Source organism: Cannabis sativa, chromosome X (assembly GCF_029168945.1).
Source record: "Cannabis sativa cultivar Pink pepper isolate KNU-18-1 chromosome X, ASM2916894v1, whole genome shotgun sequence".
In the NCBI taxonomy this organism is placed as follows: Eukaryota; Viridiplantae; Streptophyta; class Magnoliopsida; order Rosales; family Cannabaceae; genus Cannabis; species Cannabis sativa.
In genome coordinates this window covers 74,264,750-74,289,443 of record NC_083610.1, presented here as the reverse complement: position 1 = coordinate 74,289,443, position 24,694 = coordinate 74,264,750, and the positions used below count along the sequence as shown (strand labels likewise).

Here is a 24,694-nt window from a genome sequence, read left to right as displayed (position 1 = left end):
TAAGTTCAATACAAAAGGTAACCGATTACTCTCCAACTCAACAATGAGGCAGGTATAGTTATTTGTTGAGAATTGTAAACGAGAGAAAGAATGAATTGAACATGCATTTCTCATTACTGATTCAAGAGAGTTGAAGCTCTTTAAATACAAGACTAAGCTAGTAAGTTAGGACTGACGCATAACAAAATAGTTGATAAATACAGCCATGTACAATCTGTTAATAACTGACAGCTTGCCTAACATTATTACATCAATGCCATTAGTGTTACAACCACCACAGTCCCAATAGGCTAGCCCTGTGAGAGGAGGATGCCCAACTGATTATAGAACATTAACTACACCCATATGTAGTTGATGTGGGATTCTAACAATTACACATAGGCAACAGTTTACCAGATAAAGATGATAAGCACTATTAACTACAAACCCAGAAAGAGCAATAGAATAGAAATAATGCACGTAACTTGTAATTTTCTTTTTTTTTCTTTTTTTTTTTTGACATAGAGATTAAAATCACTTCAGAATTTACGATGCTCACATCCGCAATCAGCGCAGGTAACTTGTAATATTGAAGGTTTAGAAATTAGAGACAATAGTCGTGGCATGGAGTGCTATTTTCTATAAGTTATCGAGAGAATTGGGTAGAAAGTTAGAAGTCAGCCAACTTTTTGATGATAGAACAATGATTTGGTGCAAAGATGAGAAGGAAAAAGAGGAGCTGATTGGAATTCATTAGTTAAATGTACTGGGGGCCAACACAGTAGTGTCTTTCATCCATTGGAGCTGGGAAGAGCAGAGAAAAAATGTGAAGGTTGATTGCAGAGGCTCTTGGATTAGAAGAAAAGGTTTAACTTTGAACCTTTGGAACATGAAAATGTTCAGGAAGATAGGAGCCTTATGTGGAGGGCTGCTCGACGTGGATAAAGACACTGCCGAATCTAATATTTTGTCTCATTTAAGACTTTAGTTGATGAGTGATGAGTATGGTTTTGTCCCTGAATCTATAGCTTTACATCATGAAGATATTGTGTTTGAGCTTAGCCTGTTCAAACTTAATGATGTTAGTTATAGATTTCATGGATATTTCAATATTTGTTGGTTCCAGGACAGTGAGTACGCCAAAAAAAAATGGCTATGGAAGATGAAGCAGTCACTGTTAATGTTATGGGAAAAGACGCAAAAGAGGAGGAGAATGGGGGAGTGAACAATGGGCCTATTGACGATGCTTTTCCATTACATCAAAGTCTCAGGCGATGGAGGCCATACTGTCGGTCGACGTGACTATGATTGTTGAACTCGGCAAGGGCAAGATGTGGAAATCAAGAATGGTGGTGGAAGGCAATTAATGGCTCTTGATGACAACTAAAGTCCTGAGGATGATAGCTGCCACACCATTATTGAAACGCACGAGGTTGTTATTACCAAAATAACAGTGTGAGAAGCGAGGGAGTCGGTTGGCCTTCAGCAAGTTTTTAATCGTCTTTTGCAAAACATGAATGTGATAAGCCACCAATTCGTTATACCTATGCTAGAAGATCTCACACTAATTGAGATGAGTTATTTAGGAAAGTTGATGATTTGTTTTGCCTTATGATTTAATTGGAATTATTTGTTTTTGTTTTTGTGATTAGCTTTGTTTGGAAAGTTTAAAGAATTAAAATAGAGGAGAATGTGAGGAGGGTCAAACCTTTAATTTGTAATAGAGCAGTAGTTCTTGGAGAGAAACAAGGTCTCTCGAATATCTTGGGCAATTTCTTATTTTCAATACTCTTTGTTTCTCTATGTACATTCTTCTTATATTTTCCTTGCATCTTTTTGGTTTGGTTCGATACACTTCTGGTGCGTATCATTTAGTATCAGAGCACCGACCGGGACCGGGTATGACTCGAATGGAAGTTGTAGAAGGTTTAGTAGTTGCGGTACAAAAAGATCTGGGAACAATGAAGGAAGAAATAAAAAAATTACCTCTGCTGGAAAATGGAATCACTACCCTGGTACAGCGGTTAGATGATTTTCTACAGAGCCAGGAGGAGCGGCACAAGGCGCCCATAGAGGAGGAGCAGGACCAGGCGTCGGCAACTGGAAAAAAAATGGCAGCTGATGGTGGCGCCCGACTTATGGCACCTGGTCGTCCGTTCATGATTAAGGGAGTGTCCGTGTATGTTGAGGGAAGTCGTGGAAACAATAGTGGGACTCGCAACAACCAGGTAACCCACGATGGGATATTAGGCCTCGCTGGATTGAACTTTCTACGTTCGACAGCAACAACCCAGACGAATGGCTATTGAAAGCTGAACGATATTTTTCCATTCATCGTATGACAAATCAAGAGTGTTTGAAAACTGCTGTAAATAGCTTGGAGGGAGAGGCTTTGATTTGGTTTCAACGGGAACATCGTCGACGACCATTTTTCAATTGGGAGGACTTGAAGATGCAAATGATTCAGAGGTTTCAACCTCTGCTCGTTGAATCAATGTATCGAAAATTCCTTGCCCTCAAACAAGAAGCTACCGTACGTGAATATTGTAAGAGGTTTGAGTTGATTGCCTCTTCTTTAGAAGGAATTTCAGAACAAATATTAGAATCTTCTTTTATTAATGGGCTGAATTCAAAAATAAGGTATGAAGTAACCGTAATGGCCCCAAATGGGCTGGAACATGTTATGGAATTAGCCCAAAAGGTGGAATTAAAGTTGTTGGCCCAACAAAAGCAAAAATCTGTTATACAAAGCTCTGTTTCACGATTCCAGGGAGGGCTGACTAGAAGTGGTGAAAGTAGCTTCGTTCCAAGTTCAACAAATTTCAAAGATGAAGGTCAGCCAGCTAGGAATGGATTTTGACAGCCCACGGAGACTGAAATTCAGCATAAGAAGGCTCGGGGATTATGTTTCAAATGTGATGAAAAGTTTTCCCCTGGTCATCGGTGCAAAAAAACTGAACTCTAGGTCATTATTGTTCAAGAATTCAATGAATAAAGAGAATGAAACATAGATGACTTGGACGAGGTTGTTGAAGAAGAAGACACCAAACTGGAAAATCAAGTCGTAGAGGTTTCCCTTAATTCTGTTATTGGTTTGACATCCCAAAAACTTTAAAATTACAGGGACACGTTAGTTCTCAGTCGGTGGTGGTTCTCATTGATAGTGGGACGACTCATAATTTTATCTCGAATGTTCTAATACGAACTTTGCAGCTGCCTATCACAGCCACAACTCCCTACGGTGTTGTATTGGGTGCGGGACAATCAACTGAGACTCGAGGCATATGTAAGGGGGACAATCAACATAGACTCGATGCATATGTAAGGGGTGTCACTCCCTAAAGTGTTGTATTTGGGCAATACTAATATAATTTTGGGTATACAGTGGTTGGAAACTATGGGTGTGACTCACATAAACTGGAAGACTCACTCTATGAAATTCATGGTGGGAAACACAGCAGTAAGTTTACAGGGAGACCCAACTTTACATAGGACTCTTGTGTCCTTAAAAGCTATGATGCAAACAATTAAACGAGAGAGTCATGGATTAATTATTGAACTTGGGGCTGCCTCCATTGAGAACGGGAATGATGAAATACCTAATGAAATTAAAGAAGTTTTGAGTGAGGCCAAAAAAATCTTTGAAATGCCAACCGGACTTTCACCACTTCGGGGCCACAAGCATTCTATCTTCTTACAAGAAGGTACATCGCCAATAAGTGTCCGTCCATACCGGTATGCACAAGCCTAAAAGGATGTCATTGAACAATTAGTGAAGGAGATGTTAGCTACCGGCATTGTTCAACCGAGCGTCAGCCCGTTCTCTAGTCCGGTGTTGTTAGTTCGCAAAAAGGATGGGAGCTGGCGGTTTTGTGTGGACTACCGTGAATTGAACCGTGAGACAGTGCCAGAGAAGTTTCCAATTCCTGTTATTGATGAGCTATTGGATGAACTCCATGGAGCCACTATCTTTTCGAAGCTCGATTTGAAATCGGGATATCACCAAATTAGAGTGAAACCTTCCAATGTGCCTAAGACGGCTTTTCGAACTCATGATGGACATTATGAGTTTCTACTAATGACATTTGGTCTTACTAATGCCTAGACAACCTTCCAGTCATTGATGAATGAGGTATTTCATCCCCATCTCCGTCAATTTGTCTTAGTATTTTTTTATGACATTTTGGTGTATAATAACAGCTTAAGCGATCGGGTGCAACACCTTTCCAAAGTTCAACTCTTGTCCAAACACAAGCTTTACGCTAATCTCAAAAAATGTTCATTTGCTCGTCAAAAATTGAATTATGTTAGAGTGGCCTGAACCCAAGAACATCAGGGAGTTACGAGGTTTCTTGGCTTAACAGGTTGTTACCGCAAATTTGTTAAAGGGTATAGTGAAATGGCATGGCCATTGACAGAGCAATTGAAGAAGGACAAATTTGGATGGAATGATGCTGCAACTATCGCTTTTATAGCACTTAAGCAAGCTATGACCATGGTGCCTATATTGGCTCTGCCCGATTTTGACCAACCCTTTGTAGTGGAAACTAATGCGTTAGGATATGGCGTCGGGGATGTTTTGATGCAAAACTAGCGGCCCGTGTCTTATTACAGTCAAGTTTTGGGACAGCAAGCAAGGTTGAAGCCTATTTATGAAAAGGAATTGATGGCATATTTGCAATCCAAAAATGGAGGCCATATTTGTTGGGAAGAAAGTTTGTAGTGCGGACTGATCAGCAAAGTTTAAAGTTCCTACTCGAATAATGTATTGTTGCCCTAGAATACCAATGTTGGATGGTTAAGCTCATGGGGTACAATTTGAGATTTAGTACAAGCCAGGGACGGAAAACCGAGTTTCCGATGCTTTATCACGAGTTCACCAACCACTGAATTTAAAAATCTACTTGTTTCTCAAGGTATTGACTGGGTAGCAGTGCAACATGAAGTGCAACAGGATCCATTTTTGACCAGAATGGTTGCTGATTTACACAGGAGAGGTCGAGGGCAACTGGGTCTTCTTTGGACATGGGAAATTAATGTAAGATTCCTACTATTTTGCGAGAATACCACAATTCTCATTTGGGTGGACATTCAGGTGAGAATAAAACATTTTATAAGATTGCTTCTAATTTTTATTGGGTGGGAATGAGAAAAGTGGTGGATGATAAGGTACGAGAATGTGAAGTGTGCCAGAAACATAAGACTATGAATACTTCTCCCGCAGGTTCGTTGCAGCCTATAGCATTACCCTCGCTGGTTTGGGATGAATTTGACTGGATTTCATAGAAGGGTTGCCCCATTCGCATGGCATGGACACTACAATGGTGGCGGTGGATAGATTGAGTAAATACACTCATTTCATACCACTGAAGCATTCTTTTACTGCCCGTAGTGTTGCTGAAGTGTTTTTAAAAGAGGTGGTCCGACTTCTCGGCATTCCTAGTTCAATAATTTCAAACAGGGACAAGGTTTTCATGAATCACTTTTGGCAAGAGCTCTTTAAGTTGCAAGGTACGAAACTTCGACATAGCACTGCATATCATCCCCAAACTGATGGGTAAACAGAAGTTGTGAATTGTTGTTTGGAGACTTACGCTGTTATGCGTCAGATCAGCCACGAGCTTAGATGTGTTGGCTAGCTTGGGCTGAGTATTGGTATCCAAGCACACTCTATTTAAACTATTATATGGGCGTGATCCTCCCGCGCTTCTTTGTTACCGAAAGAATGCGACTCCAGTGTCTTCGATGGATGAAATGTTAGAAGAGCGACATGCGCAGCTAGATGACCTTAAAATGCACTTGCTTCGAGCTCAACAGAAAATGAAGGATGTGGCAGATAAAACGAGAAAGGCTGAACAATTTGCAGTTGGTGAAAAGGTGTTTGCCAAGCTCAAACCTTATCGTCAGAAATCCTTGGCTTCTCGACGCAATGAGAAACTGTCACCTCATTTTTATGGACCATTTGATGTTTTGGCACGAATAGGGGCTGTTGCCTATAGCTTGCTACCAGCCACTTCCTCGGTGCATCCCGTGTTCCATGTTTCACAATTGCAGCGTGCTCATGGGGTGACTCATTCTTCTTCATTACTGCCACCACAACTCAGTCCTGATTTGGAGATGATAGTTGAGCCAGCTGAAGTTTTTGGTGTACGAAACACTCAATCTGATGGAATGGGGGAAATGGAGGTCTTAATCTTATGGAAGGACCTGCCAATGTTTGAAGCTACTTAGGAAAACTACAACAAATTGCTACAGCAATTCCCTCAATTCCACCTTGAGGATAAGGTGAAAGTTTGGGCAGCGGGTAATGATAAGCCTCCAATTTGTTATACCTATGCTAGAAGATCTTGCACTAATTGAGATGAGTTATTCAGGGAAGTTTATGATTTTTTTTGCCTTATGATTTAATTGGAATTATTTGTTTCTGTTTTTGTGATTAGCTTAGAGAAGAGAATGTGAGGAGGGTCAGGCTTTCGATTCGTAATAGAGCAGTAGCTCTAGGAGAGAAACCGGGTCTCTCAAATATCCTGGGCAATTTCTTATTTTCAATAAATACTCTATTTCTCTATATACATTTTTCTTATATTTTCCTTGCATCTTTTTGGTTTGGTTCGATACACTTCTGGTGTGTATCAGAATGGACCACAATTGTTTAAAAATCACAGGACTAGGTTTTCTCTCAATATTAATGGCACATGTAATTATATGGAAAAAGGAGATGTTATTTCTTTGGCCCTAGACATATTATGGGTCGATGTCCTGATGGATTTATTAATACCAAGAAAAACTCAATGAGAAGGTCGGGATTGGGTCAAACCGATTTGGGCCGAAATTAATATATACACAATGGGCCTTACAGTATTATTTTGGCCCAAAAGAGTAAAAGTTTAAGACTTGGCTTTAAGCCCATGATTGCGGTGGAATTGGGGTTGTCGGCAAGTGAAAAAGGTTAGGAAGAGTCCAGATTGGTAGGAGGCCTTTTAAGGCATTGAGAAGAGAAGTTATGGGCCCTATTAATAACAAGCTGGCCTTGGTGGAAAAAAAGAATCCAGTCTAAATAATTCACGATTTTCTTGATCGCTGCCTAAGAAGGATTCGACCTAAGAAACGTGCAAATTTTAGGGATGCAGCCATCAATTTTCGGGCAGAGTTTGAAGAACTGATACAAGAAATAGGATCATCAGTTCTGCATAATTCAGAGAAGATAGAACCAAAAGAGTTTTTTGAAAACGAACAATTGAAAGTCTACCCAAGGAAAAGGAAGTTAATATGCCCAAACCGAGAGGAAACTATCATGAAAACCTTCAGGGATTTTCAATTTGATGAATTGGAAGAAGATGAAGATCCTCGAGAGGAGGAAATCGGTGAATACTTTCCCAAAAATGATGGTTCAAATGCAGAATGTGACGACTACTCTGAAGGGATTGGTGAAACATATGTTGACATATTAGGCGATATCAAAGAATTGTGGATCGAGAAAGACACTATGATGGCTGGAGGGACGTGTAGCATTGGTGGGGATTTAAGTAGGGGTGATCATGAATTGGTTTCGTCTGGACTTTCATAATTTTTGAACCAAACTAGTATAATGGTTTTTTAAATATTGGAAACCAAACCAGACTAATAAATTTCTCAAACCAAACCATTAAGAACGGTGTGGTTTGATTCGAAACCATAGTTTAAATGGAATTTATAATTATTCATATTTTTTAAGTAATTGTATTATTTTTACTAAGTTTTTAATTTTATTTTTCAAAATATATATTTAACATGTTAAGTAATAAATCTATAACATATAAATAACTATATAAAAACATTCTCAAAAGTCAAACATAACATAAAAATCTAAAATTCATGCAATAAAAAACTTGACACACAAAAAAATTCAAAATTATGCATATAGTCATATATAAGATATATATAAATCAATTATTTATTATAAACAGTCCAATCCGTTTTAACCATTAACTATTTATTACGAACTGCAACCGAACCATTATGCAGTAAACGGTCTGGATTAACCAGACCACCAATAACAGTTTTCCCAGTTACGATCTACAGTAGATCAGATTGTCGTGGTCTGGATTTAAACCGCAATTTTCCAGTTTCGATGAACAGCCCTAGATTCAAGTGTAAAGGAACCCTCATTATCCTCATGGCCGAAGGTATTTGATTCCATGGCCGCGATGGGGATGGAATTAATTATTAAAGAGGAAGTAATGGCTAGAAGTGAGGCGAAAGAGCTAGCAAAGAGCTAGTAGCTAAAAGAAAATGTAAGGAGTTGAAAAAATTGACTTCTAACATTAACTATGATAAAAGTCTCAAAAAATCAAAGTTGGACAAAAAATTCCAATGAAATTTCTCACCTGGAATATAAGAGGTAGTAGGGACAAGGAGAAGAGAAGGGCTATTATGGCAAACAATGTATAAGTTCAATCCGAATATAGCAATTCTACAAGAAGTTAAAAAGGAAGTGGTACGTAAAAAATTTATTGGAAGCATTTGGAAATCTCAGTTTAAAGCATGGATTCTTTTTCCATCTATCGAGAAGTCAGGGGCACACTGATGATTTGGGATACTAGAAGCATCACAGTGTTTGATTCAATGGTGGGGAATTCTCTATTTCACTTTTGATTCAAGCAAAAGGAAAAGAACCTCCACGGTTTTCAGGTATTTATGGGCCATGCTCTTATAAAGCAAGACTTGATTTAAGAGATGAGCTTTAGATGGTCTCAGTTCATTGTGTGGAGAGTCATGATGAAACGAGAGTGATTTTAATGTGGTTAGAAGTGTCCAAGAAAAATTGAATAGCATTTCATGCACTACGAGTATGAAGATTTTTGATGAACTAGTGCGGGAATTACGATTAATTGGTCCCGAACTGAATAATGGTGATTTAATTGGTCAAATTTTAGAGTGAAACCCATTTTTAGTAGATTGGATAGATTCTTGTTCGCCAACAAGTGGAACATAATCTATCATTATGTTAGACAAGAGATGGTCGTGAGATTGGTGTCCGATCATAGTTTAATAATACTTGACTCAAACCCACCAAAATGTGAAGTTCCTAGTCTACTCGGGTTGCAACAGCGTATGGAACATGTGAATTTGGCACAGGTGTTAGTTAATAGTAGAGGTTGGAAGCCAGAATATGGAGGTTCTTTCTCATGTAAATCTGCTTTTCAATGGTTTACTTCAAAAGGTAATGTACCAGCTAAAGTTAAGGTATTTGCCTAGTTGGTGGCTTTGAGAAAAGCAAATGTGCATGCAATTATGCAAAAGAGAAGACCATATATGGCCTTGTCTCCTGACAGGTGTGTTTGCTGCAAGTCTAGTAGTGAAACCATAGAACATTTGTTCTTAGAATGTACTTACACTGAAAAAATCCGGTCTTCGTTCTACAAAGAATTCAAGATGGTTTGGGTGATGCCTTAGTTAGTGTCTCAAGTGTTGTTGAATAAGTCGTTAGGTGGCAAAAGGAGAGTAAAGTTGTTGAGGACTGCACTATTGGTCATTTTGTGTGATGTTTGGAATGAGAGAAATAGCAGAATCTTCGAAGGAATTAAGAAATCAACGGAGAATGTTTGGGAGGGAGTCAGATTTTGGACAGTGACATGGGTCTTTAGAACGAAACATTTTGAGAATATTTCCTTCCTAGACTTGTGTAGGGAGTGGAGTCTGGTGATGTAAAAAGACCTGATGATTTGTTCTGTTTTGTTTTGTGATTTTACTTTCTGCTATTTTGTACTAAACTTTTGTTTAACAAGGTATTCCTCCGCCACAAGTGAGGTTCTTAATACATAATGGGGAGGGGCTAGTATAAGAGAAGCAGTCTCTTTCTCTTTTTCAAAAAAAAAAAATTAAGAACACCCAGTTATACAATACTCAGCATAATCCTTAAACATCCCCGGTGCTCATAGTAAAATCCCAATCTACTGTCATACTAGCTATGCAAAATTGTTAGGAAACTGGCCCAGCTTTCTAGCTAGGATACTCACACCTGACACATTCATATTCCTAAGGCAAGAATAAGTGATCCAAATAGGAGGACTACCATAAGAGTACCCTACAATTTAAACAATGCTTTCATGATACCGAAAATTCAAATGTTGTTGCGGAATAGGAAACATGACAACATAATATAAAAGGGGCACTTGTGTGAAGTGAGGAGTCCAGAGTTGATCATCCTAGACAATGGCTCTATAAAGTAAATGGTGAGAATGTTGTATCGACTAGGTAGTAATTATAACTACTTGAATGACATTTTGACCTCGTAGGTGATTTATGTCGCTCACTTTGTGAGATTGGTCCCACTAGAAGGTACTAACTCTAATACCTTTGCTAAAACCAAGGTTGACAATATTGATATCTAATGAAATATCAATATTCTGATTTTATAGAGAAATCTTTTATATCAAGTCTAAACACAAAAAAAAATCTTTGTTGACTCTAAGTTGAATATGCTGATATTTTCTAATTACATTATTACAATAATAATATAATATAAAAGGAAATGTTTATTTATTATTTATGAGAATTATCACAAATATTTGTCCTTCTCTTTAGTCTTTATCAATTATTGAAATCCCACTTATATGTTTATCACCATATTATCAATAGTTTAATCCTTGATTAAACACATAAGAACTTACTCCTAGAATCAAAGCAACGGTTTTGTGATACCAAAATCTTCAAGTTGGTCACAAAACACACAACACAAAAATAACAACATCGAGTAATGGTAAGTACACTGAAAATATGCACCCAAACATTACATACATTGAGTCCCGATTTAAATAAACGTTTTAAAAACTATCATGTCACTGTGTGCAATGTTTAAGTGCAATGTGCACATATCATTACTCAACAACATAATATGCAAGTTACCAATGAATGAATATTCTGAGCAATAAAAGTCAAACTACTTTAGCATCATAGAACAAAATGAGGGTTTCTACAAAAACTTGAATTCTAATATGTAAGTCAGATCCTAGCTAACATTCCAATATGATTAAAAACAGGCAAATGATGGGTGAAGAACTCTCTGGATTGAATGTGAAGGAATTACAGAATCTAGAAAATCAACTGGAAATGAGTCTACGTGGTGTTCGTATGAAGAAAGTATGAAGTTCTAATACCAAGCAATTGCATACTATCTAAATGCTAATACTTCTACAATGCATGCCAATGGTACTTACATGTTTGTTGGTTCAATAAAAACTTTTGTAGGACCAAATTTTGATGCATGAAATACAAGAGCTGAACAAAAAGGTCAATCCCAAAACAAGGATTACTGATTTTTAAACTAAATAGCTTATTTAACCTCATCTCTTTATATTAAAAAACTGAATTTTCATCTTGCTATGCAGGGGAACCTCATTCACCAAGAAAACATTGATCTATATAAGAAGGTAAACCTAATTCGCCAAGAAAACATGGAATTGTATGAGAAGGTATTCATTTAAACAATTAAGACAAACATTAATTGTGAAAACATAAAAATCTCTCTAAGATTCTTAAATAAAGTAGTGAGATGTTTTATAGCAACCCTCAGTGGAAACATTTCACCTACTAGGTCTATGGAACGAGGGATGTCAATGAAGCAAATAGAATTCCTCTACTGACAGAAGATTTGGGGATGAGAGAGGAATCACACGGTCTAGGTATGGAACAAGGGATGTCAATGAAGCAAATTGATCTCCAGCTTAGCCAGCCGCAACAACAAAACTATGAACCACCAGCAAGAACTACGAAATTGGGGTATGATTCCTCCATAAAACTATACAATGAATCATGATTAGCAATACTTGTATCCCAAACTTACTCCTGGATGTTGCAGCAGATTACAACTGCATTAACACTGGCAGAAAATCATCAGCTGGTGTAAGGTGGCTTACTAAATTTCTATCAACAAGACTATAGTTACAAGATTATGCTTCTACTGCATGAGGTGATACAAGAGAACAGACCAATCGATTAAAAGACTTTGGTTTGAAACAAGCAACAATGTAACAGGTCTGTTGTGATCTTGTGACTAAAGACACCAGCCACTTATGTAAAGGTAAAAGTTAGACATAACAGAATAATTAAAGTTGCACTAAATGTGCATTTGAATTCTTCATGTGATTGAACATTTTAATAATCGTTTCATCTTTCATTATCCTTGAGAATGGAGAACTAGCTTGAGCTTTCAAAAAATATATACATATTGATAAGTATAGCTTAAGGGTTGCTAAATGCATTCTTATGGAAACATACTCTTGTAACCAGATGTATAAATATAGCAGCTATTATTTGAGAAAATTAATTGAGGGAAAACGAAACAATGCTAATTGATAACAAATTGAAACATGTAAGCATATAAACTAATGAATTTTAGTTTAGATAAAGTTGATTGGGTTCATGAAGTATGTATGTACCTTGTTTATTCTGGCCCTTAAGTAGCATACACAACCTGTGAAACTGATTTCATTGCATAGAGATTATCTGTATTGGACAACATTGGCATTATGTTCGGATGAAATACATCATAGACACAGTAAATAAACAAGCATAAACAAAATTTAGACAAACAGAATATATGACTTCAAACTTTTTAAATCATTTCCTAGCAGAAACTAAAAAACTACATTGCTTTTGTGCTAAATAGCATAAATTTTACCACGAGCATAGCTAATAAAATATTCCATATATCTATCATTTAATACAACAGTGTCATTATTGCAAAGTAGTCCAAGCCATGGGGGAACAAATTATAATTACCAAAGAGAACTACAAAGTCCAAGCTAACCCAGGTATACACTAAACGGACATGCTAGCAATCAGTTTTGTTGGTAGCTTTATTTGTATCACAGAAGGAAATATGTACAGAAACCTAATTTAAAGATTGAAGCTTCAATTACCAGCAAAAGCTAAGGCAAAGATATCTTCAAAATAAATGAGAGCAGAAACAAGAATTGAACAAAGGTATTAAACTTCACATTTCCCATTCTCTAGAACAGAGAGTCTTAAGAAAGATTGAAAGATAGGAAATTTACTTTTCCAGCTTGGGTTTCCAAAGAGGAAGAAGACAACACCATGCTGCAATTTAAGATTGGGTTTTACTTAAAACAGAACTGGCATGAATAAATCAGGACAAGTGTGACTAAGAAACTTCATAAATCTACACATAGAGTTACTAATAATAACTAATTTTCATATATAAAAAACATGAGAATAATAAGATTATGAGCCTGAGGATAAATTACAAATCCCTGCCCAGGCAAAATCGCAAAGATGGGTACTTGTTACCAAAATAGAGCTTACAATTCAAGAAGGTTGGTCAAATCACATTCTAGCATCATCAAGAAGGTTGGTCAAATCCCATCCTAGCATCATCATTGCTCAGTCTTAACTTTCACATTGCTTTCTTTTACCATTATTTTTGTCAACATTGGGATGACTAATTCTCAGATATTTGTTATTTAAGAAATGTTCCACACAATCAGTAAGCCCAAATAACTATACATCCCTCTACAGTCTACACCCAAGTCTTGATTAAATTTCAATGACTTATACAAAAAGGTAACTTTTTTTTCTTTTTTGAAACAATACTGCCTTGTATTAATTTAAAAGAAAAATATAAGGATGTGGAAAAACCACAGGTATCACCAGCTTAAAAAAGGCAATATAAAAAAACAGTGACAACAAAACAAGGGATGATGTGTACTGTCCACATACGCTGCCTTGTTTTTCAAAAATCCTCTTTTTCCTTTCCAACCATAAGCCCCATTTAAGAGCTGATGCAGCAGTGACCCAGAGAATTTGCCATTCCTTGCTTCCTCTAACATAAAACATCAACAACTTCTGACAATCAGCAGGAGTTCCCATTGAATCTTAAGCTCATATCATTTGCCTTTTCAAAGTCAACTTTTGACTAGGCAAATACTTTAAACAAATTCTTTTTAACACCTCCTAGTTATCCTTATAGACAACCAACGTAGAACCATCAGGTTCTGAAGCCTTATCTCCAGTGCACTCAAAAATGGCTTCTTCTAGTCTCTTCCACAATAAAAGGTCTTTTTAGCCACTCTAGTGCAATATTAGGATATTATGCTTCATTCTAACCCTTCAAAGCCCACAAAATTCGTTTGAGTCGATTTGTATAAGAATTTATAAAAGCTAACTGCCTCATTTTCTATTTCATTTGCCAAATCTAAAATGGTCCATCATTTTCTCAATTTAGGAAATAAAATTTGTTGCCCTTCTAAGAGCCTTGAATTGTCATCACCATCCTTGGCTCATAGTAACTCAGGCTATATCTAACAGCTCGATCCTCTAAATTATTATTATTATTTTTTTTGCGAATTTTTGGCCTAGACTACTCGACGAGGAGACCTCCCAGTGGCCCAAGGTTTCCGAGTCTATGGGAATTTAAGCTTGTTAGGATCCCATATATTGATCATGGGGTTAGTAGTATATAACTACTTGGGTACCCTCCTCTCTTAGACTTTTGGGAGTAAGTTCTACCCAAGTGGTTGTATCAAGTGTTATCGGAGTCATGACCCTCAAATTGGACCGACATTGCAAAAGAGGACATATGGAAGGGCCAACCTGTGGATTAAGCCTAGAATGGGCCAACGCAGAGTAGGTCATTGTAGAGTGTGCCGTCATAGATGTCAACTCTAAAGGGAGGTGTACTGTTAGGTTCCTACATTGATTGACCAAGTATGGGATTGGTTAGTAGTATATAATTACTTGGCCCTCCTCTCTTAGGCTAGCTTTTAGGAGTAAGTTCTACCTAAGTGATTGCATCAGAGCCTTAAACCAATGCCTAACAACACTTTCCAATGTTCCTCCTGATTCATACCACACCTTTGGCAATAGTATCAATCATCACTTGAAGATGATCGGAGATAGCCCTAACCTGCAAAGATTACCTAACAAATGAAACCTCCCTTCTCACTATTGAGTAATCAAGAATCTATCCAGCCTACTACATGTTGGAAACTCTCAAATTTTACCATGTACATTGGTCATGGTTTAATCTAGTCTTTTAGAGGAAGTTCCTAAATTAATTTTACCATGTACATTGGTCGTGGTTTAATCTAGTCTTTTAGAGGAAGTTCCTTGATTAGATCATGGAATAATCTCATACTCCTTGTGTTTTTTCCACTACTAAATTTTTTATGTGTTCCTTACAACATCAAAATCTCCACCCATGCACCATTTCTATGGACGCACCAACAATCCTTAAATAGATCTCACCAACGACAGCTGACAAGACCACAAAAAGAAACACCATTTTCATCATCTTCTTCCTACAACAGGATTGACATTAAGGCTATGTTTGGTAGGAAGGAGGGAGAGTTGGATGGATGGAGAGTTGATGAAGGATGGAGAATATAAAGGAGGGAGAGGAGAGTAATAATCCTTTTATATTGTTTGGTAGGAAGGATGGAGTAATTGAAAGATAGATAATTATTAAATTATAAAATTACTATTTTATTATTATAATTATTTTTTAATAATATTTATTGAGGGTATTAATGTAATTTACAATAATTGATGAAGGAGAGTTCTCATCCTTCCATTATTAGAGGGATTACAAATTAGAGATTTGAGTGGATTTGCTATCCTCTCACCTCTCCTTTCTCTCCTTCAATCCCTCTTCCCAAACAAAGGGATTTGTTATCTCCTCCCACCTCTCTCCCTCCTCTCCTCTCCATCCCTCCACTTCTCCCTCCTACCAAACATAGTGTAAGACCGCCCATGTAATTTATTCAATCACCTTTGTTTTCCTTGAAGCCCAAATCACCACAATACCTCCTCACCTTCTTATGGATGGAATGGGAGATATGCCCATTATTTAAATCTAGATTTCCACATTTCCAACAAGTTTTCTCTATATAATCTCCCTTTTCATTTCTTGCAAGGCTAACACATCCGAACTGATCTTACCACCTCCTTAACTACCCTTCTTTTAAAGGTCAAGCCACTTCCTCTCATATGTTCAAAACCAATTGCTTCGTTATCTATGACCTACTCTCAACGTCGTTGACATTGAATGTGAGGTTTTCCAACTCCCTACTAACATTCTTCTTAGTTCCCTTAGTTGTCTAAACCTCTAGAATTTGTAGTCCCATCTAAGACCGATGTCCCTCAATCTCTCCCCATTGGTTATCTTCCTTTACCTCCTTTTTATTTTTCCCTTTCATTATTCTCTTAATGTGGTTCTTTTATGGTCCACGTTTTCGGTAACCATTTCAAAGCTTTCCCCACCAATATCTTATGAGTTCATAAGCCTGCAGAGATCATCAAAATACTTCTCTAAATCATCTTCCGATTAGAAACTTCAAAATCTTACCATTCTTAATCTCAATAGCTACTATTCGAGGTTGTGAACTGATTTTCAGCATACAAACCTTCATTTGCCTCATCATGAGGCCCAAGAGAATCCCTCAATTATGCCCAATCCTCTTCTACCTCTCATTATGTTTCGTTTACCAAAGAACTTTCTCCTTTTTTTTTTGCTTCAGTTTTCTTTAGTTATCTTCACTAATGTCTTCTTCTACACTTCTCAGGTTTGGACCTTTTTCAAAACCATTTTTTTTATTCGAGCTCTTGAAAATCAGACCAGTTGCCAATCTTTTGATTACGAAAATCTCTCCTAACCTTCAGTTTAGTCTTCCTCCATCTCCCTCTTTTTTTCTTTTGATTAGTCTCTTTGGCTATGCTACATTTCATTGGGTTGCAAACTAGTCCAAACTCTCTTAACCCAATGTAATAGAGAATTGTCCCACACTACTTGAGGTGTCCAACACTACTTGAGGTGTTATACTACTATTGGTGCAATTTAATTTCAAGTCCCACATTTAAATTTAACAATTATTATGAAAAACAGCTAACGACTCGTAAAGCGCTATCTCTAGGTGATGTTGGATATAAATTTTTGTGTGTAATAGCAATGCTCACAGTAATATGGGCTGTAATTATCTAACCCCTTACAACCAGGTCCATTTTTCCCTGAACCCTTACAGCCCCTAGGCCTTCAAAACAACAGCCCATGTCCCTTACAATTCAGCCCATAAGCATTATGTGGCCTATCACCCTAATTTGTAATACCTGACCCGATTAAAAGGGTAATAATGTGAGCAATAAGTTGCTTCAATATCAATTCAAAACGAGCCAATGACTTTTAAGATAAAATACTCCCTTAATCCTATGATTGAAAGATTTCAGTCAAAAAATCCACTTGTGTTGAGTGTGCATTATGGCACAAACCTATAATCCTTATGGCACAATATTGCCGTCCTTAAACTATAATTGAAACAATATATAGTATGAATCTTGATGGATTTGTTCTAATTGAAGAGAAAAGAAAATGACCTCAACTACCACCTGCTCAAGATCTTTCTTATTAGACAAACATACGGTAGTTATTGATCTTACTAAATGGTGAATAAGATCTTAAACAATATATCAGTTAGCTCTAAACCTACAAAACTTAAAAAATACATTCTTCTAACTCCAAACAGATTCCAATTTTATTTGCGAGAAAAACACAAACAATTACGAAGAATTGCAATGCTATTCTAGTGCAAGCTCCACACAAATAAAGTCAAACATGTAATTAGAGTCAAACAGCCACAAGGGCCAAAAGTATGGCATTGACTCCAATTGTTATGCCCAAGATTCATTGAAGAAATAATACAGATAAAATAAGTATAATCGTAGACTTAAACTCTTTAGACAAAAGTAACAAATGTTATCAAAAATAGTGTTTACAATAGAAAATCATTCCCAAGTTCAAAATACTGGGACCCTCCCAGGGAATTTTTCCTTTTTACAAAAGAATAGAAATTGAGAAATAGTCAATTTTCTAAAAGCGAAAGCTAAGAAAAGCATGTGATGAGAAATCCTACAAAAGAAAACACCTACATGATCTCAAGAAAGAAAAATACAATTATTATTTGTTCAAAGACAGAATAGTAAAGACATAAAGACTATCATACTTTCTGAAAAACAGTATAATGAAAATCCACAACACCAAGAAACGAAACTTGCAAATATGCTCAAATTGGAAATAATGACAAGACTAAAGTATAGCTTGGTTGTTGCTATAAGATCATTTGGAATCATATTTCTATTTTGGATTAAAACACCAGCTTGTTTATTATTTTCTATATTATTGTTAATAAGTATAGATTACATTTTTTCTTTTATTTATTAATCACCATCTTGCAAACTAATTTCGGAATTGAATACATACAGGAGCTACTTTCTAGTACAGAAGAAACCAGAGCATCTGTTCATAACAGAAAGAGAAATTGAAATTTTCAAGGCTTGTATCAAATCTTATGAGCTATTACTTTTGCAGAAACATGGAATGTATAAACAATTGTTACTTTTGCAGAAACAATTGTAGTTTTAAAGACAAAGGCAAGAAAGATGATCACACATCTACCCAGAAAAACTATTTTTATTATAATTACAAGTAATTTATTTAATTCTACAAGAAACAACTTGTTAATTTAGAATTGATTTTACAATTTCAATCAACTAATAAAACAAAAAGAAATGCATAACTTATCAATTACTACATAAGAAGAAGGTCATGTTAACTAAGGCTGGAGGTCTTAGGTTCGAAACTGAGTCTCAGAGTGAGACCTAGTTAGTTGTTTCTTTCTAGTGTCTGTGGACTTTTCTCATGTAATTCAATTCAACGACACTTGTCCCAGTAAAGGTTTTCTCTGATTTCTTTAAACAAATTATATTAAAATAAACCAAATTATCAGAAAAACGATCAAATCATGCAAAGTGTTAATTAAGTTGAACTTATATTTTTCTTTCTTTTTCGTTTTTGCTTCACCTTCTCTCTCTCTCTCTCTCTCTCACAAATTTATCTTCCTTTCCTTCTCTAATTCAAATCAACCTCAATTTTCTCAAGAATTTCTTTTTTCGGGGAACAAATCAACACAAAAACAGAAAAACAAGTGAATTCAATAGCAAAGAAATTTTAAAAACCAAATATAACAAAATCCTGCAAATTGTTCTTACAGTTTTGAAGAAAACCTCTAGCAGCAGTTCGCCGACCAGTCCAAGTCCCGTCGCCCACGAACAAGATCTGAAGCCCGCGGCCTCCAATCCAACCTCCGCCCAACCTGGTCAAAGAAATATATATATAATTATAGATTTTGAATTAGAGCTTTTTATTTTCAAATCAATTAAAAAAAAAAACTATATGTATGGAAGAAGTATGTTGGTACGAAACAGAAAAAGAAAGAATGGGTATAGAATTGCAACGACGTGTATTATTTATGCCAAACCAAGTAGTAGTAGTGTAATGTAATGTAGTTGAAATTGTGGTTTGAAGATGTTTTTGATTACTACTGTAATGTAATGCTTGTAAAGAGTAGCAGTCTTTTAACTTTGATATTGTGAAAGCAAACAATGGAATGTTGGAATGAAATTAAATTTGTAGAGAAAGAAAGAAGAAGAAGAAAAGGTTGAGAATATATATATATATATATATATATATATATATATATACTTAAAAAAGGATTGAGTGAGAGAGACAGGTGATCCTTTTTTATTTCAGTTTTCCTAATGATAATCTGCTTTTTATGGAGGATGGGGAGATATAGAGCATATTTTATAGAGAGATGGTTCCAGAAGGATACTACTACTCATTCTTCCATAATACCACTCTCAAAAAGAGATGATCAAATATTAGAACGTCTCTAAATTATCAAAAAAATTTAAAAAAAAAATTAGAACGTCTCTATTCTATCAAAAAAAAAATTAAAAAAAAATAGAATGTCTATAAATAAAAGTTGTGTTATATTTAGTATAAAATTTTAACTTTATAAATAAAATTTTGATACAAAAATCAACACTTAATTAAATTCTCTTTTATTATTTTATTTGAAAATTCAAAATAAATATATTTTGTTATTAATTTATTACCTATATAATGTGATTGTTAAATATAATGAAAAACAATAAAATAAAGCACTACAGAATTATAAATTCAAAGAGTCATTTACAACAACAGAAAATATTGTAGGAGGAATCTCCCCTAACTAAATACAATCAGTATCCATCGTTACCGCCTGTTTAGCCAAATTATGAGCAGCTTGGTTAGCATCTGAACGAATATGAGATACACAAACATTAGGGAAATTAGATAATAGATTTTTAACATCAAGAACTAAATAATTTTTATAAAATGAAATATATTTTAGCAATGCATCACTCGTAATAGATATTCTATGTATTAGTGTACTCAGAGCATATGCTATGCATTTTTATTTTATTTATGTACTTGTTTAGATCAACATTAAATAATTATTTTTTTTTATTTATTTTTATGTTAGTTTTATTATTGTATTATTATCTAACCACAATTTTTTTAAAAATATATAGTCAAAAGTTTACATTATATTTAATGTTAATACTAAAAATAATAATAAATCATAAAGAAAACAAAATTGTATATATTCTTTTAAACAAATATTAAATTATAATTATGTATCAATGTTAAACTATGATTATTTTTTTTATCAATTTATGTATTGGAGCAAGTTTTTTTTTTTTTTTAAGTAATGTATAGGAGCAAGTTGTATGTATCAAATATGTCGCTTATTGTTAGTACTGTTATTACCGTTAGCTAAGTGTACAAGTTGTAGTTAGTTAGTTGCTCTAACTGTACTATAAGTTAGTTTGTTAAGTTTATTTAGCTTCTAATGACTTTGTATATATACCCCTCTAATCAATAAAGAAAGTAAGCTTTTTGCTATTTGTTCATCTCTGTTTCTTCTTCATTCTGCTGCTCTCAAGATTTTTCTCTTGAAATCTTACATGGTATCAGTCGCCTTTGACTAACGTCTTCAATGGAGTCTTCGTCAACAAGCCATCCGTTACGTCCCAGATCTCCTTCCACCAACACGGTCCTTACTCATACTGCCGTCAATCGTCCCAACCAGATGAACAATCCGTTTTCTCATTCTCTCACTTCTACTCTTACTATTAAACTCGATCGCACTAACTTCTTGTCTTGGAAATCACAAGTTCTTCCCACTGTGATAGGACATGATCTTGATGAAATACTTCTTGCAGGTATTCCCCCACCTGCTCAGTTGGTTTCAAGCGAGAATATTTAATCAATGGAAACGTCAAGATCAATTGCTCCTATCTTGGTTGCGTGCTTCTATGACAGAAGTTGTGCTTGCCTCAGTCGCCAACTTCACTACATCTCACTTTGTTTGGCGAGCCTTAGAACAGAGGTTCTCAAGCTAGTCAAAGGCTCGTCTTCTCCAACTCAAAAGCCAATTCTCCACGCTTCGCAAGGGCGGACAATCTATCTCTGACTTCAGTGACAAAGTTCAAACTATTGTTGATTCGTTAGCTATCGCTGGCTCTCCCATTCAAGATCGAGATCTGATCTTACAACTCCTAAACGGTCTTGGCCCTGAATACGACTCTGTCGTCTCCGGCATCACCGCGCGTAGTGATGATCTTACATTTGAAGAAGTTCAGTCGCTCCTTCTTGCTCATGAAAGTCGCCTCGATCATCATAATACTGTTGATGATCTCAGCATGAAGCTTCAAGCGAATATGGTTGTCTCTGGCTCAATAAACACTCCATATTGCCCTCCTGCAACCAAGAACTCCACTAGAGGTGGTTATCATGGCCCAGCTCAGAACAATCGACCATTGTGTCAACTCTATCTTCGATTCGGCCATACTGCACCAGTATGCCATTATCGCTTCGACAAAAATTGGGTCCCTCCCAAGCTCGGTGTCACGGGCTCACCTTTTCAGGCAGCAGAACACCCGTGCGGCACCTTGACTTCTCTAAGCCAAGGTCAGTCTTCCAACCATCCGAGTAACAATGGGCTCATTTTTCGCGTGACCGTGTGCCTCGTGCACACTTTCGTCTCTTGAACAACTCCCGCCGAGTTATGCTCCCAAGCATCCATGAGTGCATTCATGCATCGAGGCTCTCTAGGCAAGATACTCGCACTGTCCATAGGTTCCCACCATGGTAAGACAAATCCCAACACCGACGCTCACCTTGTCACTCGTGACCAAGGTAGCATGTGTGGCAAGATGCTAACACCAAGTCAACGTGCCAACGCTTCTATCATGTCCCACTCGATACTGTCCGAACAGTCTCCCTCGTTGCCCAAGGACTCCCATACGTCCATGGACCAATCCTCAAGGCACCATGCCTCCACGCATGTTGGCAGGCCCTCGAGACAAGCCACCAAGCTAGTTGCATACATTAGACCTCTTTCCCTTTCCAACATGGTGCATCCGTCCCATGCGTGCATGCAAGCTAGCCCATGAATGACTACCCGTGTCATCTCGTGTTGAGACTCGTGGCGAAGGCGCACCACAACGTCTCTTGGAGGATCTAAGCCACGTCCCGTGCAAACGGCATACCGGCAAGCCAAGGGAAACGTACCAGTAAACCTTTGGCGACTTCCTAACGCACTATCGGGTCGACCCGATAATGTCCATGAGTACTCCAACTCATGGAGACATATGAGTCCTCTTGTGGTCCTCATATGCCGGTCCTACTAGCCCCACTGACTAGTAGTAGCTCACTTAGCACCAAGGTACAAGGGGTGGTGGAGAGCTGACACCAGAGTACCCCCTTAAAGAGCATTCTGAGCTTTTAGCCTTCTACTAGGAACATACATGATTTTGGCTCTGTAGACATACGGCCAAACCGTAAACCATATCACATAGTTTCGCCAAACTAATTACACCATTCTATTTGTAGACCCAAATAAATGGCGAATATCAAGTCCAGTCCCGTTCCGAACAATATTGAAGATATTTACGAAAATGCCACTGCATACAAACTAAGTGTCAACCTGCCACCTGCATGCACCACAACATGCGCCACCACTTGACCACCACTTGGCCAACTTGTGGGCATCACTTAGCTTGTAACGTGCCATCTTAGCACGAACGTTACACCCGGCACCACCAATCAATCATCCACCAATTCTCAGTCCACTCATCATGCCTATCTCATGGAGCATGAAGTCGAGTATGATCCCCAAGCCTATGCTACTACATTCTTGCCTGATTTTGGCGATGATTCTGGCTAGTTCGTGAACACCGGTGCCACAAATCATGTCACCTCAGCTACTGAGAATCTGGATTCTACTGCTACATACACGGGTCATGAAGGTCTAGTTGTTGGAGACGGTAAGAAACAATCCATTTCCCATATTGGATCAACTTCTTTACAGTCTTTCAACTCTTTACCTCTCAAATTAAACTCAGTTCTTCATGTCCCTTCAATTACCAAGAATTTGGTAAGTGTGTCTCAACTTACTCGTGACAATTATGTGTTTCTTGAATTTCATAAAACATGTTGCTTTGTCAAGGACAAACACACTGGGAAAGTGCTGCTCAAGGGAACACTTAAGGATGGATTGTACGTGCTTGAAGAATACTCAAGACCCACTCTCAAACAACCACTTGCCTCTGTGTGTAACCCCTCTGCTTTAATCTGTTCTAGTAACTTTGTTTATGACAATGTAATAAGTAAATACACATGTAACAATGTTACTATGAATAAAGATGATGTTGTTGATCTGTCTACTTACTCTCCTACTGTTAATAATGTTAGTCATAAATCCAATATTACAAATTGGCATAACAAGCTAGGGCATCCTTTGAATGCCATTTTAAATAAAGCCTTACATACTGTACCCCACACAGGCACCATAAACCAGCTTTCATTTTGCAAAGCATGCCAATTAGGCAAAAGTCACAAACAACCCTTTCCCATATCGATTTCCCATGCCTCACAGCCCCTTGAACTCATACACACTGACTTATGGGGTCCCTCACACATCAAATCCAAAGATGGTTATAGTTATTATATCCATTTTCTTGATGATTTCAGTAGGTTTATTTGGATCTATCCCCTTACACTTAAGTCCCAAGCTCTTGATGTGTTCTTAAAGTTTAAGGCTATGGTGGAAAAACAATTTAACTTGCCAATAAAAAGAGTTCAGAAGAGTTCAGGCCGAATGGGGGGAGAGTACATACCATTTTCTAAGTTTCCGAGTGATCAAGGGATCTCTTTCACACATCCTTGTCCTAAAACCAGTGAACAAAATGGGAAGGTTGAACGTAAACATAGACATGTTACAGAAATGGGATTAACTCTTCTAGCACAATCAGGGTTAGACTTCACCTATTGGTGGCATGCTTTTTGTAAAGCCCGCTTAGTTAATTTGGAAATTAGCAGTTGTTTATGTTTAAATTATGAAATTATTTATAGCTATTTAAATAAATTATTACTGTTATTTATGGAATTCAGAAATGCATGATTATGTCATCAGTAGCTTTTATATTTCGCATTTCCGGTGTCCGGTATTTTGGAACTCGGCGTTTGGCTCAGTAGAAATCACAACTTAGTATGTTAGTATTTTGGGGACTGGTTTTAGACATTGGGAATGTCGGGAATGGCCGGGAATTTAGAATGTCCCAAAAATACCCCTTTAGTATGATTTATGTGATTTTATGGTGGAGGGGCAAAATGGTCTTTTTGCCCCAATGACTTTTTATCTTTTAGTGACTTTTATTTGGAAATTAAATGTTTATTTTAATTGTTTTGTGGCTGAAATAAATGACTTTGTTTTATTCTCCATTTTTTTACAAAATTTGACTAAGTGTTGAAAAGAAAGAAAATTTCAAAGAAAAC

General features: G+C 36.8%; 1 protein-coding gene and 1 long non-coding RNA gene across 7 annotated transcripts in view; one reads left to right on the top strand and one right to left on the bottom strand.

Moving 5' to 3' along the window:
• LOC115697575 (MADS-box transcription factor 27) overlaps positions 1–12,409 on the top strand; it is a 35,348-nt gene extending 22,939 nt beyond the window's left edge. For 2 of the 6 annotated variants that reach the window (XM_030624648.2, XM_061106866.1), the window contains 4 exons: positions 11,001–11,100; positions 11,209–11,250; positions 11,349–11,432; positions 11,555–11,776. In XM_030624648.2, coding sequence (XP_030480508.1) covers positions 11,001–11,100; positions 11,209–11,250; positions 11,349–11,432; positions 11,555–11,776 — 448 coding nt within the window. Of the gene's footprint in view, positions 1–11,000; positions 11,101–11,208; positions 11,251–11,348; positions 11,777–11,821 lie in introns of those variants that run through there. The other 4 variants (XM_030624658.2, XM_061106865.1, XM_030624665.2 and 1 more) reach the window with 4 other exon arrangements.
• On the bottom strand, positions 11,359–19,503 carry LOC115697598 (uncharacterized). Its single transcript, XR_004007972.2, has 3 exons — positions 19,018–19,503; positions 12,399–12,465; positions 11,359–11,839 (listed from the first exon to the last, which is right to left on the bottom strand). It is a non-coding gene; the product is annotated as an uncharacterized LOC115697598 (long non-coding RNA).
• Between the last annotated feature and the right edge of the window lie 5,191 nt (positions 19,504–24,694).